General features: G+C 45.8%; 1 protein-coding gene across 1 annotated transcript in view; it reads left to right on the forward strand.

Moving 5' to 3' along the window:
* The first annotated feature begins 3,333 nt into the window (after positions 1 to 3,333).
* TMEM132D (transmembrane protein 132D) overlaps positions 3,334 to 15,783 on the forward strand; it is an 896,163-nt gene continuing 883,713 nt past the window's right edge. The window contains exon 1 of the mRNA XM_086345974.1: positions 3,334 to 4,103. Within this exon, the coding sequence (XP_086202100.1) occupies positions 4,025 to 4,103 (79 nt within the window). The 5' untranslated portion in view covers positions 3,334 to 4,024. The remainder of the gene's footprint in view (positions 4,104 to 15,783) is intronic.

The following is a 15,783-nucleotide window of genomic DNA, read 5'->3' on the forward strand; positions in this document are numbered from 1 at the left end:
GCTTTCCAGAATGCTCTTTTTGGAGGGATGACCTTGCCCAGCCTTATCAGGAAGGGTGAGAGGCATAGCTGCTGTGCACCGTGCCCTCCACATCAGAATGCTGTCTCTGTTCTCGAAAGAGACAAGTCCTTGGATCTGGCCATTCTATTTCCAGGCCAGCCCACGAATTTTGAGAAACTGAGAAGAAAAGAAGTTTCAGGGGGCTTCCCTGGTGGCTCAGTGGTAAAGAATCTGCCTGCCAATGCTGGAGACACAGGTTCAATCCCTGATCCAGGAAGATTCCACACGCCATGGAGCAACAAAGCCTGTGCATCACAATTACTGAGCCCTCGTTCTAGAGCCTGGGAGCCACAGTTAATGAAGCCCATGCACCCTAAAGCCCGTGCTTCGCAACAAGAGAAGCCACTGCAGTGAGAAGCCTGCACACTGCAACCCCCGCTTGCCACAACGAAGGCCAGCACAGCCAAACATAAATAAAGAAAAATAAACATTTTAAAAAAGTTAATAGAAGTTTTGGAAAGGCTCCTCTGCACCCTCAAGAAGGACTGATCTGGTAGCTTGCATGTCATCCCCATGATTCTCAAACTTCAGGCATTTCTCACCATCCTTATGAGTTTTGTCAAGGGGGGATGATGACAAATGTCCTTGTGTTACTAGTGATTCAATGCTCTCCTTGAAATAAGCCTAATGCTTCAAAAACTTAGGTAACTTAATTGAAAATGCAACTTACATCACTAAAGGGAAACTGAGACATCAAACACATCAATAGCCAAAGTAAAAATAAAACCAGCATTCAAAAATTCTAGCTAGACACCATCACTCTGCACAGAAAAATATGCCTTCTATTTTGAAACCAAGGGCATTTATAATCGTGAAAAGTCATCCTAAGAGTTGCTTAGGTTTCAGCCTTTCTCCCTGATGTGATTAGAAAGGTTGGAAGAGGAACTGATTCCGTTTTAGAGGAGGCCCCATCTTTGTGGTATCCAGAAGCCTCCTATATCCACCCGTGGGATCCACCCATCCTGGAATTCCACCTTCATCATTTCCTGGTCTTTCAGGAAACTGCTGCAGAAAAATGTTTTGTTTTTATGGAAAGTCGACCCAACGCAAACTGCCTGGTGTCCCAGCTTAATTCACAAAGTGGGAACAGTTAGTACTGTTTAATTACTGACAGAATTAGGCTTACAGATTGATTTATGGCCTTACAGAGGAAACAGATATTCTTGGAGGAAAGCAGATTTCTCACAATTAATTTGAGGCAGGCTCTTCAGATGGGAAGTGCTCCCAGAGGCTTGGGATGCTACTGAAGAGCTGGTAGGCCTCAGCCTACTTCTCTAAAGCCTTCCTAAGGTGTTGCCTCTCCCAGGATTAGTTGTGCTAATTACCCAAAGAAGATTAGATATATTAGCTAGAACAGCTTCTTGGAGAGTGAGTAGCCATGCTTACATCGTATTTCAGCCACTGATCCAGTACCTGGAGTTGCAGCTTCCCAAAACTTGAATACCAAAGAATAGGAAAAATTTTTGTGAGTCAGCTGTGTATAATGGGGAAATGGTTTACCCTGGAATCTGTTAGCTACTTTTTGCCCTGAGGATGCAGATAGAGCGTGACATACCTCCCATCCTCCTCCCAAAATGTACTTGGTGATTGCAGTTCTGGAAAAAAAAAAACAACGAAACATTTTGAATTAGAATACATAAAAAGATTGTTTTTAATAAAGCATAGGATCATTAGATCCTAGTCAATACATTTGAAAAATGTTTTAGAAATAGACTCCGTTTCACATTGAAACGGGCTCTGGCAATCTGGAGTTGGCATTTTGTGCAATCTACTGGCTCCGCCATTAAGAAGACAGATGGAGATGTGCCAGGGACTAAACCTCAGCTTCCCCATCATTGAGGTGGAGGGGATAGGGGACTCGACCAGTGGTCCTTGGATGGGCAGCATCAGTATCACCTGGCAATTGTTAGAAACACAGATTCTTGAGTGTCACCTGCTGCGGCTGCTGCTGCTAAGTCCTAGACTTGATAAATAAGAGGCTCTAGGGGTGGCGATGGAGGACTCACTATCCCGGGTGATGTTGATACTTACTCAAATTTTGCAAGTACTGAAACACATACTCTCTTAGGTTCTTTGCTGTATTAACTCTAGAGTTTTATAGGAGAGAGATGCAAAGTGAAAATGCAGAGAGTTTAAAAAGTAAATGAAAAAAAAAAAACCCAAACAACAAAACCATCCAGAAAGACAGACAGACATTCAAAAAAGTAAATACAGAATAAAATAGAAGCCACATCTCATAGAGAATGAAACCCAGACAGACACTCTTGAAAATTTGCAAGCTAAGCACCCAAAGTGTTGATATATTTTTGCAATGACGGGCATATATAATAAAACTTCTGTGGCTCCCTTGGCTGAATGATAATGACCCATTTTTACCTACTGAGGTAAAGTCACCTCATTTGATTTGGTTGTTGTCGGTTTACAATATTCTTTAAATATTCAGACCGCTTTCTCTCGCTCTCATTTCTGATTCGGGTAATTCAAAGGCTCCCATGGAGAAGTCCTTGGGCTAAAATCAGAGGCTGATGCTCTGTAGCCTTGGTTTCCAGTGTGTCTTAATTAGGCATTCAGGAAGGATAAATGAAGAACTCGTCTTTTATCTTCTCAAGGCCAAGTTGGCCCCTAACGGATCCATTCCTAGTTCCAAATGGGCCAGAGGGGATTCGGGACGGAATTCTTTTAGGATCAGTGACTTGGTGGTCATTCCAGGGTAGAGGCGGGGTGAGGCCAGCATGATCCTCAGGACGGCTGGCAAGTCGAAGTCTTCCTCCCTAGATATTGTGGGGAAGATCCAGCGCGGGGGTGATGGGCCCTTTACAGCCATCTTCTCGTTTACTGGCAGGCGGAGAGCATTAGAAACCCCCAAGACAGAGGACCTGCTCTTAGCGTCAGGTCTGACTAGCAGGAGAAGGTAAACGGCCTTCTTGACACCTGTTGGGAGAGTGGGCAGCTCCCTGCCGCCTCCTCCGCGCTGGCCGAGCCGGCCGGGTACTAGCCCGCCTCCCAGCCCCTCCACTGCCGCTCCGGCGCGCAGGGAGGGGTGGCCGGGAGGGTGGGTGAGGGGCAGACCCGGAGAGGTGGGATTGACTGTGCGGATTGGGGCTTGCGGCTGTCACTCCGAAAGGGTGGGGCTTTTTTAAAAAAGACAAATTTTTAAGGCAGACCCCGAGTCCGCACCCGGCACCGTGGCGCTCGCGTCCGTGCCGGATGCAGTCTCGGCGGAGCGCGGCCGGTGCGCGGGCGGCGAGGTCCCAGGGCCCGCGGGTCCTCCTCCGCGCGCGGCTAGCGCGCCTCCCCCAGGCGGCGGGGGCAGCCCTGCGTCCTCGGAGTCGGCGGTGCGCGCCGCGCGCTTAGGTCCCCGCGAGCTTGATCCCGGGCGGGAGCCGGGCCGGGGCGGGCGGCAAGGGGAGTGACTGCTCCCAGCCAAACTTTGGCGCCGGTGCGCGCCCCGGGGCGCGGCCGGGCGGGATGGGGACCGCGCGCCCGGGCGCCCCGCGCCGTTCCGGGCGCCGGGCCACCCGGCCGGGAGTCCTCGCGCCACCTCCGCCCGCGCCCCGGGCGCCGCATCCCGGCCGCCCCGCCGCCCGTTAGCCTACCCGCGTCCCTGCGCTCCCGGAGGCGCCCTTTGGGAGCCACCTGGGAGCCAGTTCTCGCTGGGTAAACGGAAAGGAACAAATTCGTGTGGATGAAAATAAAAATATCCTGGTGGGGGTGAAAGGGAGGTGGGGTTTGTCTGCGCGCGCGTTGGACTCGGGAGAGCAACTCCGGAGCGGCGTGCGGTGTCGCCTCCCGGCCGGCCATGGACTGGCGGGAGGAAGGCGCAGGGCGCCGCGGCCGCTCGCGCCCCTAGCCCGGCGCTCCCTCGCCTTCCCGCCCCGCTCCGACCCTCGGGGAGCTTGGCGACCGTGTCTTCATCGCCCAGACGGCACCGTGGAGCCGAGGATCTGCGCTCCGGGTCTCCGGGATGTGCGCGTCTGCGATGGGGACGCTGTGGCACCGCTGGTCCCCCGTGCTCATCAGCCTGGCCGCCCTCTTCTCCAAAGGTGAGGAGACGCCGCCGCCGCCACCTGGGGCCCCGGGACGAACTTTGCTGGGAGTGAGTGTGTGGGAGGGTGTGCGTGGATGGGGGTGGCCGGGAGAGTGGGTGTGGGTGTGCGTTGATGCGTGTGCACGCGCGCGCGTGCGGCAGCCAAGGTCCTCAGAGGCCCCTTTGCAGCAGGTGCCTCCCGGGAAGACTTGGGCGGGAGGCCCTGAGTGAGAGTGCCAAGGGCGGCAAAATAGCCCGGTCCACATGGCAGCCTCGGGGAGGGGGTCGCGTGGAGAACCTTGAAAGGAGACGTGGGCCCTGGGAGGGCTGAGGAGGATGTCCGAGGAAGGGATTGAAATGACCTCCTGAAAAGGTTCTGGAATTTGGACTTGACTTTTTCTGCTGGCAGGCACCCGTGAGGATATAATTCCAGAGCGCGCCTCTGTATGGGAATGCAGTTGAGTACATTCGTCGGCTGCGACGCCTATGAAATGGGTCCAGCTCTGGAGAGGTGGCCCTGAGTTTCTCTAAGAGAGATTTTGGGGGCAGACTTCTCTTCCTTTGCCTTCTGTGGCTGTTTGTCCGAGGGCAGCATCCGTGAGGGTTGGGCGCAGAGTTTAAACCGTGCTTATCACCTGCGTTCCCCCAGCAGAGCCCCTAATTTGCAGCTGCCAGAAAAGCCGGGATTCCCCATCTGCTTCCCTTCTGTCAGCATCCCTCTCTGTCATTGGTACAGCAAGTTGGAATGCTCAGGACACGAATTCCTTGAAGGGAAATTATTTGATTCACACGTGAGGTTGTAGAAAGGATCAGCAGTTCTTCCTGCTTACTGATCAGGACTCTATCTGTGTGTGGTTCTTTCTCCCAAGAGCCTCTTTCCTACAGAGAGAGAGAGAGAGATTAGAAGAAACGTGGAGCTTTTTAGCAGTCTCCCATGTGTGTCCCTAAAACCCTGTAAACAGATTTTTGTTCTCCGGAGAAGATTTCCGAGATGAGATCGCTCTTAGAAACTTCAAAGCCAATTATCATGCACAGAGCCTTTTAATTACAGGAATTTTCTGTTCTCAGAGCCTTTCCGGCATCACTGAGGTTACATTGCTTTAGATCTGACAATAGCCGGCTTTTGTGCTGGTGTGATTTAGGAACAGGGTGACCCGTGCCCACTCTGCTTGGCTGTCTTTTCAAGTGTGGTCTAAAGGGCTCATGTCTCCTAATTATGAGTTAGAGCAATTCTGAGGGCCAGAGCCTCGGGGGTTTTTGATGTGCACAAGAAGCAAGAAAAGGTTGATGAATTTGGTGAAGCCAACCCAGGCAAACATGAGGTTAAAAAAACCTGAATCCACAGCAACAACAGCCCAGCAGACTTGCCTTTTGCTACGAGGCATGTTTTCTATTGGTTGTCGCTTGATTTGATAGTAGGAATGGACTCCTGTGTTTTATGCTGCAGTAACAAGGTTTTACTAAGAAAGGTACAGAATTGCTTTGTAAATATGACCTAACTATTGTGTTTCCTTGGTTAGGTACATAGTTCTCTTACTGATCTCCTTATTAGACTGAGTAGGGTTGAAAAGAAATGTATTTCCCCTGATAGTCTCTTGAACTTTTTCAAGTGGAAACTCTGAAAATGTCCTTAAAATGAGAAACTCTGACGTGAAGGTCTTGGCTTGTGGAAAGATGCTATAAGCCCAGCCTATGGCATATTTTGATTTGAACACCCCTAAAACCATTCTGTCCTATAAAATTTCCTGGTGCAGATAATAATGGTGTTTTAAATGCAGGGACCGTGCATTTCTTTTTCCATTATGTTCAAGTCACTTTGCGCTCTCAGATCCTCTGACTGCCTGAAAGTTCTGAACCAGCTTGAAATCCAAGATGGACTATATTTCAGAGGATTTTGATTGGAAGAAAACATATGCATAGACACACACCCATCCAAAGTGCCCAGTTTATCTGGGTCCAATGCAAAGATGGAGATTGTTACCAAATACTAAATATTGCTTCAGTGTATTATTGTTTTTACTGCATTGCTCTAGTTCTTTCTAAAGATGAAGCTTTAAAGGAACAGATGTGTACATTTTAACAACAGGCTAAGGTCTTTGAAATTCACATTTGTTTAAATTTTATGCACAGGAAGTGATTGGACATAGAGCAACCTCATAGATCTTTTGAAAATCAAATAAAAATAAAATTTCATTGCTTGCACTTCTATCCCTTGGGAACTGGGAACTCTACTATGACACAAAAAGTTTGATCAGCACTGTCGTCAGGTGGTCCCAGCCTTCACTGGAGAATGATCTTTATGTCAAGTCATCAGAGGGCTTGTGTCTTAAGTTTAGGATATTAACTTACTTAAAAACTTCATGCAGATTACAGCTGTGCCAGCTTGCGAATGTGGTTTTCTATGCTGCTATTGGCTTCGTGGAAGGGGGCAGGGCATGGAAAGGAAAGGGGCCCAAAGACAAATTAATGAGACTGTTAAGGCAAGTTCACCTGTCGGCCACATAGGCCAGACAAACTGAAACGTCAGAATTTGGAACAGAGAAAGGTTTATTGCAGGACCATGCAAGGAGACAGGTGGCTTATGCCCTAAAAAGCCTCGAGCTTCCTGAAGAGTTTTGGCAAAGCGTTTTTAAAAGCCAAGTAAGGCAGGTGGTGGTGGGGGTCACAGGGTACCTGATCAGATGGTGCACAATTCTCTGGCTGATGATGAGGGAACAGGGCAGGGTTACAGGGGTTAACTTTATCTATCCTTAGGCTCCAAGGGTTGTGGGGCTATGTGCTCTCGGTCCTTAAGTAGTTAATATCTTCCATTTGGTGGTGGGGTTTCTTGTCTGCAAAACAACTCCGGAAATGTGCATCAAATACTATTATTTAGGTACTTCAGAGAGGAGCTAAAGCAGAGGATATGGGGAAAGGCCTGTCCCAGGAAGGTCCCAGGGGTTCCTTCTCTTACAAAACTATGCATGTGTTAGTCGCTCAGTCATGTCTGACTCTTGGTGACCCCATAGACTGTAGCCCGCCGGGCTCCTCTGTCTATGGAATTCTCCAGGCAAGAATACTGGAGTGGGTTACCATTTCCTTCTCTAAAGGATCTTCCCGACCCAAGGATCGAACCCTGGTCCCCTGCATTACAGGCAGATTCTTTACCATCTGAGCTACCAGACTTACAAGACTAGTGACCGTCAAAGAGCTGGGAAGGCTTTCAATACAAAATCAGGAAGGTTGCCACATGTAGACTGCTTGTCATGACCCTGACCTGCATCCCCCAGAGTTGTGTTTTCTTGCAAATGCCAATAAGAAGCAGACACTCAGAGGCCTGGGATCCCGGGAGAGGAACTGCTGGGGTGATGGGGCACCGTCTTCAGGCTGTGCCAGTCATGTGCTCCACCTGCATCCGGAGCAGTACAGCCAGCCTGCTGGGCAGTGGCATTGTGAGGTCACCTTCTGCAGAATGTTTCCACCTTGATCAGTTCAGTTCAGTTTAGTCGCTCAGTCATGTCCTACTCTTTGCGACCCCATGAACCACAGCACGCCAGGCCTCCATCCATCACCAACTGCCAGAGTTTACCCAAACTCATGTCCATTGAGTCAGTGATGCCATCCAGCCATCTCATCCTCCATTGTCCCCTTCTCCTCCTGCCCTCAATCTTTCCCAGCATCAGGGTCTTTTCAAATGAGTAAGCTCTTCGCATCAGGTGGGCAAAGTATTGGAGTTTCAGCTTCAACATCAGTCCTTCCAGTGAACATCCAGGACTGAGCTTTCTTCTTAGGTCAGAACTGAAGTGTCTGGCTGGCCAAGCATCACCTCTTATTTAAGAATATCCTCCCACATCCCATCCTTCTGGACTGGAAGGAACTTCGGTTTCCAGTGACACTTTGTCTGGGCTGTTGGGGAGGAAGGCATATTCCAGGAGGGAGCATTCTGGGGTGTGTGTGTATGTTTGAGAGAGACACAGAGACAGAATAGACTTCACTGCTTACATTTAAACAGTGACAAAATTAAAAGGCTAAGAAATGGGGAGACCATGAAATTTCATTTTTCCTGAATTAAAAAGTTAAATGCTAAATATGATTTTATAAAAAGTACTTAAATACATAGAAAGTTAGAATTCTAACTATTCAGATCTGCTTAATTTAGTTCAATTCTGAAAGCCAAGGGAAAATGAAAAACAAAAACTCCAAAAATACCCTATTGTAGAAGCTTACTTGTTGTTTGGTCGCTAAGTCCTGTCTGACTCTTTGAGACCCCATGGACTGTGGCATGCCTAGGCTTCCCAGCCCTTCAGTATCTCCCAGAGTTTGCTCAAACTCATGTCCATCGAGTCAGCAATGCCATCCAATCATCTCATCCTCTGTCGCCCCCTTCTCATCCTGCCTTCAGTCTTTCCCAGCATCAAGATCTTTTCCAATGAGTTGGCTGTTTGCATCAGGTGGCCAAAGTACTGGAGCTTCAGCTTCAACATCAGTCCTTCCAATGAATATTCAGGGTTGATTTCCTTTAGGATTGACTGGTTTGATATCCTTGCTGTCCAAGGGACCCTCAAGAACCTTCTCCAACACCACTGTTCAAAAGCATCAATTCTTTGGCGCTCAACCTTCTTTATGGTCCAACTCTTACACCCGTATGTGATTACTAGAAAAACTATAACTTTGACTATATGGACTTTTGACTTTTACATTTTTACACTTCTGCACTTTACCCTTGACTTTTACATTTTTAAAATTCATCTAGCCATTTATCCATTGACCAATTTATTCAACCAGTCATCATCCATTATGTATTCATCCATATATCCCTCCATTTATCCATCCTTTCATCCATGTGCCCATCCATCCTTCCGTTCTTTCATCTATGTAGCCACCTATCCATCCTTAAGTCTAAAAAATTTGATAATTCAAAAAGTTTCAAAGAGCACAGAACCCTGCAGGAACTATTTGCCAGTGTTCTGAGGACACAGGATTAGGAAGGTGTAAAGTCATTGCTGGCCATTTCTCTAGCTTGTAAAGCACACAAATCATCCACGATTTTAAGTTGTGAACTCAAACCCCTCCTGTTCTGTGTTCAGGTCCCTCTTCCTTTCCTCTTCTGCTTTTCTTGGTTCCCTCTGCTTCCTTATTTTATCACAGTAGCTACTTTTGGAGCACCAGTTGTATTATTACACACTTTATGCTGGCCGTAGGATTACAGCAGTGAGAAGAACCCACCCAGATAAGGTTACTATCCTTCCAGAACTGGCAGTTCATAGAGGAGACAGAGAAAAGTGCTTAACTGTATAAAATTGTAAGGCTTCTCTGGTGTTCTAGTGGTTAATACTCTGCACTCCCAATCCTGGGGGCATGCGTTTGATCCCTGGTCTGGGACCTAAGATCTCCCATGCCACCTGGCACAGTCAAAAAAAAAGTAATTATACATTACATAAAAATGTTATATAAAGGAATGCCAGCTTTCAACTGTGATGTGCTAGAGGCACAGAGCAATCATCTCTGAGTACAGGTATGTTGGCCTTGAACTTAGCGCATCTGGGGAGTGGCTAAGTGTCAACAGAGCTGGTATATGAGAGGGAGGGTGCAGACACGTACGTGGACTCCAGAGGGCAGTGTGGCTGGGCAGAGAGAGCAGTGGAGCTTGTGGTACTGCATGAAGGGACAGGATCCTGTCACCCTGACCTGGAGACAGGCAGCAGTCAGATGGGGTGTGGAGGTATCCGTGGCATCCAACCCTAGTCTTCTGCGTTGGCAAGTGAATTCTTGACTTCTGAACCACCCAGGTGATGCTAGTGGTAAAGAATCCATCCGCCAATGTAGGAGACATAAGAGGCGCGGGTTCTATCCCTTGGTTGGGAAGATCCCCTGGAGGAAGGCATGGCAGCACTCTCCAGTATTCTTGCCTGAAAAATCCCATGGACAGAGGAGCCTAGCGGGCTATAGTCCATGGGATGTGGAAGAGTCAGATATGACTGAAGTGACTTAGCATGCACTCATGAGTCATCAGGGAAAGCCCAGATGTCAGGTACAGACGGACTTTTCAAGGGTCTGTAAATTTCTTGTAGCTTCCTTAACATCTTACCACGAACAAGGTGACTTAAAACAATAGAACTTCATTCTAGCGTAGTTCTAGAGCCAGTAGTCCAAAATCAATGTCCCTGGGCCAAAATCAAGGTGTCGGCTAGAGGCTTTAGGGGAAAATCTTTTGGGTCCTGGTGACTGCCTGTAGTCCTTACTTTATGGCAGAAGCACTGCAATTTTCAAGGTTGCTGTCTTCCCATCTCTCTCTGTTCCATTCTCAAACCTTCTCTTCTGTGTCAAACCTCCCATGCTTCCCTCTTACATAAAGATACAAGTGATTGGATTTAGGGACCACTGGGAATAATCCGGACTGTCTCCCATTCTACTGTAATCACATCTGCGAAGACCCCCTCCCTTCCCCCTTCCCCCTAAAAATAAGGGAGCACTCACAGGTTCAAGGCATATAGATACCTTTTGGAGGGCACTTTTTACAGGGGTAACATTTTAAAACTATTTTCTGTCTCCTCTAAAGCTTTCATTACCTCTAGAAGCAACATCTATGTATTTTTCTATCTGCTTTCTCTCCAGTACTTGGTATAGTACTTTGGACCCTGCAGGGGCACAATAAGTTTTTAAGTATCCTTAGGACTGTAAATTATTGTTAAAAGAAACTTTTTGCGACAGTAAAATTGTTTGATGCTGGTTTTGTTTTTTTCTCCAGTAATTCAAAGAGCCCCAGGACATACTTTGGTCGATAATAATAACAGCGAATTTTAAAGTAATTATTGCATGCCAGACACTGAGCTGAGTGATTGATGAAAATGGTTTTTGTGAATTCGCAGATAAACCCAGTAGGGTGGATTTTATTCGCCCCATTTTGTAGATGGAGAAATGGAGACTCGGAGACCTAGTGTCCAAGATCTTACAACTAAAGTAGCACAGTCTGAATTCTGATGCCGAAGCACCTTGCTGTTAGCTCTTTTACATCCTGCTCATGTTTATGTATATTACTTACAATGAATCCCTTTGTCAGGCAAAAATTACGTCTGGTGCTGGACTTGATAAACTTTGTGTACAGAGTGGTTTCCCTGGAATTTCAGCTCCAAGCCTTGGATGTGCTTGGCGCTCATTATTTGTTGCTGGAAATGGATAAATGAATATCCTGTTTTTTGTTTTTTTAATTTTCTCAGTCTTCATTTTTCCAACAGCAATCGGGAAAGATAGCAAAAAAGGATTAAAACATAGATTTTCAAATATAATTTTATTTATTGGCTGTGCTAGGTCTGTGTTGCTGCTGCGGGCTACTCTCTGGTTGCAGTGCGTGGGCCTCTCACTGTGGTGGCTTCTCTTGTAGTGGAGCGCGGGCTCTGGGCACAAGGGCTTCAGTGGCTGTGGCATGTGGCTGATAGAGCACGGGCTCAATAATTGCAGCTCATGGGCTTAGTTGCTCCGTGGCTTGTGGCATCTTCCCAGATCAGTGGTTGAACCCGTGTCTCCTGCACTGGCAAACTCGGATTCCTCTCTGCTGAGCTACCAGGAAGCCCCTAAAACAGATTTTAATCCCAAGGCTGTCACAGGGGTGGAGGAGGTGATCTGATGATGAGTCATGGTGTGGTTGTCTCCGAGGCCAGGATGCTGATGCATCTTTGGTTGTGCTCCCTGAATCCCAGGATCCCATCATTCATTCATCACCTCAGCTAACATGCATGGGTCCTGGTGGAGGGGAGACTGACGTGACCTCTGTTCTAATAAGACTAAACCTCTGGGTAACTTAGGTGACTCTTTAATACCATTGTAAAAAAAGAGAAAGAAGCATGTAGCATGAAGGCAGACAAATATTTTTCCTGTTTCCAAAAGGAGAATGTTAGGTTCTGTGAACATATGGATTGGCGAGTTTAACTTATGATGCCAGACCACAAGCTTGAATGAGTTATGGGGAGAATATTGTGCGGGTTCTGGCAGACGTGAGTGGTGATCACGGGAAACCAGCATGGATTTGTCATGACATGAGACCAGAGACTCCAGATATTTTGATATCACTTTTATCATTCATTTAAAAATCTGCTTTAAAAAAATCTATAGGAAGGATTAAGAGGAGCACCCAACAGCTTGAAACCAGGGTTGTATTCATTTCAGTGTCAGTTTTAAGGGTTCCTTTTATTTATTAAAAAAAAAAAAATTTTGGTCTTTTTAATTTTACTGTTTTTCAAGATTTGGCAACTTTGAAAATCTTATTTATTTAAAAAATTTAAATGTCAGGGTACTGATATGTTCTTAAAATCTTTATTATTTTTTATTGAAGTATAGTCGATTTACAGTGTAGTGCCAATCTCTGCTGTACAGCAAAGTGATTCAGGTATATCTGTATAGACACCCTTTTTTATATTCTTTTCCATTAGGGTTTATCACAGGATATTGAATATAGTTCACTGGGCTATACAATAGAACCTTATTGTTTATCCACCCCACATATAATATCTTGCATTTGCTATTCTCAAACTCCCAGTCTTTAACCCCCCCTCCTCCCCTTGGCAACCACAAGTCTCTTCTCTATGTCCATATGTCTGTTTCTGTTTCATAGATAGGATCATTTGTGTCATATCTTAGATTCCGCATATAAGTAATATCATGTGATATTTGTCTCTCTCTTTCTGACTTACTTCATTTGTCTCTAGGTGCATCCATGTTGCTGCCAATGGCATTATCTCATTCTTTTTTGTGGCTGAGAAGGCGATGGCACCCCACTCCAGTACTCTTGCCTGGAGAATCCCAGGGGTAGGGGAGCCTGGTGGGCTGCCGTCTATGGGGTCGCACAGAGTCGGACACGACTGAAGTGACTTAGCAGTAGCAGCAGCAGCATTCCACTTGGAAAAGGCAATGGCACCCCACTCCAGTACTCTTGCCTGGAAAATCCCGTGGATGGAGAAGCCTGGTAGGCTACAGTCTGTGGGGTCACAAAGAGTGGGACACGACTGAGCGACTTCCCTTACGCACCACGTCTTTCTCCATTCATCTGCTGATGGACATTTATGTTGTTTCCATGTCTTGGCTTTTATGAATAGTGCTGTTATGAACACAGGGTGCATGTATCTATTTGAATTATAATTTATCTGGATATATGCCCAGGAGTGGGACTGCGGGATCATATGGTAATTCTATATTTAGTTTTCTGAGGAGCCTGCACACTTTTTTCCATAGTGGCTGCACCAACTTTCATTCATACCAACAGTGTAGGAGGGTTTCAAGGGTCCCTTTTATACAAATGTATCATCCAATATGTCTGTCCTGTTAACTCTCAGAAATTAAGAATCTACAGGGAAGGAAGGCCCTTGAACTCAAACAAATTTGTGAAATACATTTAAAAAGAGATTAAGCACATATTGTCATGACGGGACAGCAGTAACCAAGGTGAAAAATACATTTGAAAGAGTTGAAAGGGAATAAAACTTTTCTCCCTCTTTTTCTTAACCAAAGCCTAGAAATGAGACTGAGATATACATTTGAAAAGACAGGAATTCGCAAAGAATTTTTAGCCATTAGCGACATTAGTTATTTTCCATGTGAGAAACATAAATTCTTATGTTTTAGGGAGAGATGCTGAGCAGACTCACTAAGTAAAGAAGGTGGCAATTAGATTTCATTTTTGTTGTTTTTGCTTCTGTGTTTGGTCAGGAAAACAATGTTGGTAGGTTGTGGGGGATGCTTAAATTTTGATACAACTTGCTGAGGTTCTCAGATTCTGGGCACAGAGACTTCCCTGGTGGTCCGGTGGCTAAGACGCCATGCTCCTAATGCAGGGGGCCTGGGTTCGATCCCTGGTTGGGGACCTAAGGTCCCACATGCCGTGGAGTGACTAAGGCCGAGTCCTTGCGCTGCAACAGTCCCAGGTGCTACAATTAAGACCTGATTCAGTCAAATAAATAAAATATATTTAAAAAAAATCTGTCTCCTTTTCAAGTTGCTTTTCTAAGAAATCCTTCTTAGGCCTTAGTACCAGGAAAAAAAAGGAAAAAAAGCTATGTTTATCCTGAGAGATAGTTTACACCTCATCCTAAGAACACCATGAATTTTCTAAGTGAATTTCCAACTGTCTGTCTTTGCTTGAACTCCTAGGAGTCTCGGAGCCAACTTCGCTATTTATAAGTCTAGGAACTTAAGAGACACATCTTGTGACTCAGCTCCAGCCTTGGCTTTATTTTATTTTCCTTATTCTGTCTCTCTTGTCTGCCTCCTTGCCTACTTTTTCTATCCCAGTGCATTTATTTTTTGTAAGCTACTTCAAAGTAATCCTGACACAAGGGAGAGGTAAAAATAAATAATCTCACTCCCTGAAGACGACTGCTGCAGCAGTTTAATGTCTTTCGTTTTGGTTGTTTCTCTATGAATTTTTGAAACAGTTGTGTTCACACGGTCTCTGGGACACATAATTGGTTTTTTACTTTTCTGAGTTCATATGTTTATGTAAGCGTATTTCTCATGTTTTAAAGATGTATCACAAATATATTTTTAATGTCTTTGCTATAGCTTAAAATTTTCAACTCTTGCTACACAATTATATAATTTATGGGGGTTTTTTTTGCTATTGTGAGGAAATCATTATCTTTGTGCATAATTTTTCCTTTGAGTTACTTTCTTAGAATCACAGTTATTTAATGATGGAGCCAAAGAATATAGATAGAGATTTGCTGCCAAATTCTTTTCCAAAAGGGCTCACCTTTTTGTACAGGTGTTAATGATACCTGAAAGTGACCATCATGTTGAACCTTGTTGCCCTTAGTGATGGCACTATGGGTGTCTGCTGTACTCCCACAATCTTTGTAGACTGCCTTGGTGGCCCTGAAAAGTATTCAAAACATAGACAGAACTTATGGATGCCAGAGGGAAAGGTGAGAGAAGGCATAGTTAGGGAGTTTGGGATGGACACGTACACACTGCTCTATTTAAAATGGATAGCCAATAGGGGCCTACTGTATAGCAGAGGGAACTCTGCCCAATGCTGTGTGGCAGCCTGGATGGGAGGGGAGTTTGGGGGAGAATGGATACATGGTTATGTATGGCTGAGTCCTTTTGATGTCCACCTGAAATTATCACAACATCATGAATCAGCTATACCCCAATGTAACATAAAAAGATTTTTGTTGTTGTTTTAAAAAAGAGACGACATGGAGGGAGTCACATCAAGAACGTGGCTTCTATGGGTCTGAAGATGTTTTCCTTGAAGTGTGGTCGAGCCCCCTGAGATGCTTTGTGTCTAAGGGCTGCGGGATTGCAGTGGATGAAGTCACAGTATGTGGCCAATGGGGAAGACGCAGAGTTGCGTACAGAGGGTTCTTCCTGGGATGCTTTGCTCAGAGGACCTTAGTCAACAGGTATCATGGAGGCAGACTGTGGCTTCAAGGTGACGAGGGAAAATGAAAATGCATTTAGAAATGGAGTAAGAAGGATTTGATTTAGTTACCTGGGAAGATGAAGCCCCTCTAGGACGAGCTGTTTGTGAATCACCATTATAGAACAGAAGCGAAACAGCAGGTGGACATTTAAACCCAGAATTCCTTGATTCTGTGATGTTGATAGAATTTGAAAGGTCCCCCGCTGCCTAAATACAGCAAAAAATATTCAAGTTCAGCCCCGAGATTGACCTAGTTCTCATATTTTGTCTCCAACTGGGACTGTCACTCGTACTGAGCACC

Source organism: Bos grunniens, chromosome 17, assembly GCF_055505025.1.
Source record: "Bos grunniens cultivar Pamir isolate PY7600 chromosome 17, Bosgru_T2T1.0, whole genome shotgun sequence".
NCBI lineage: Eukaryota > Metazoa > Chordata > Mammalia > Artiodactyla > Bovidae > Bos > Bos grunniens.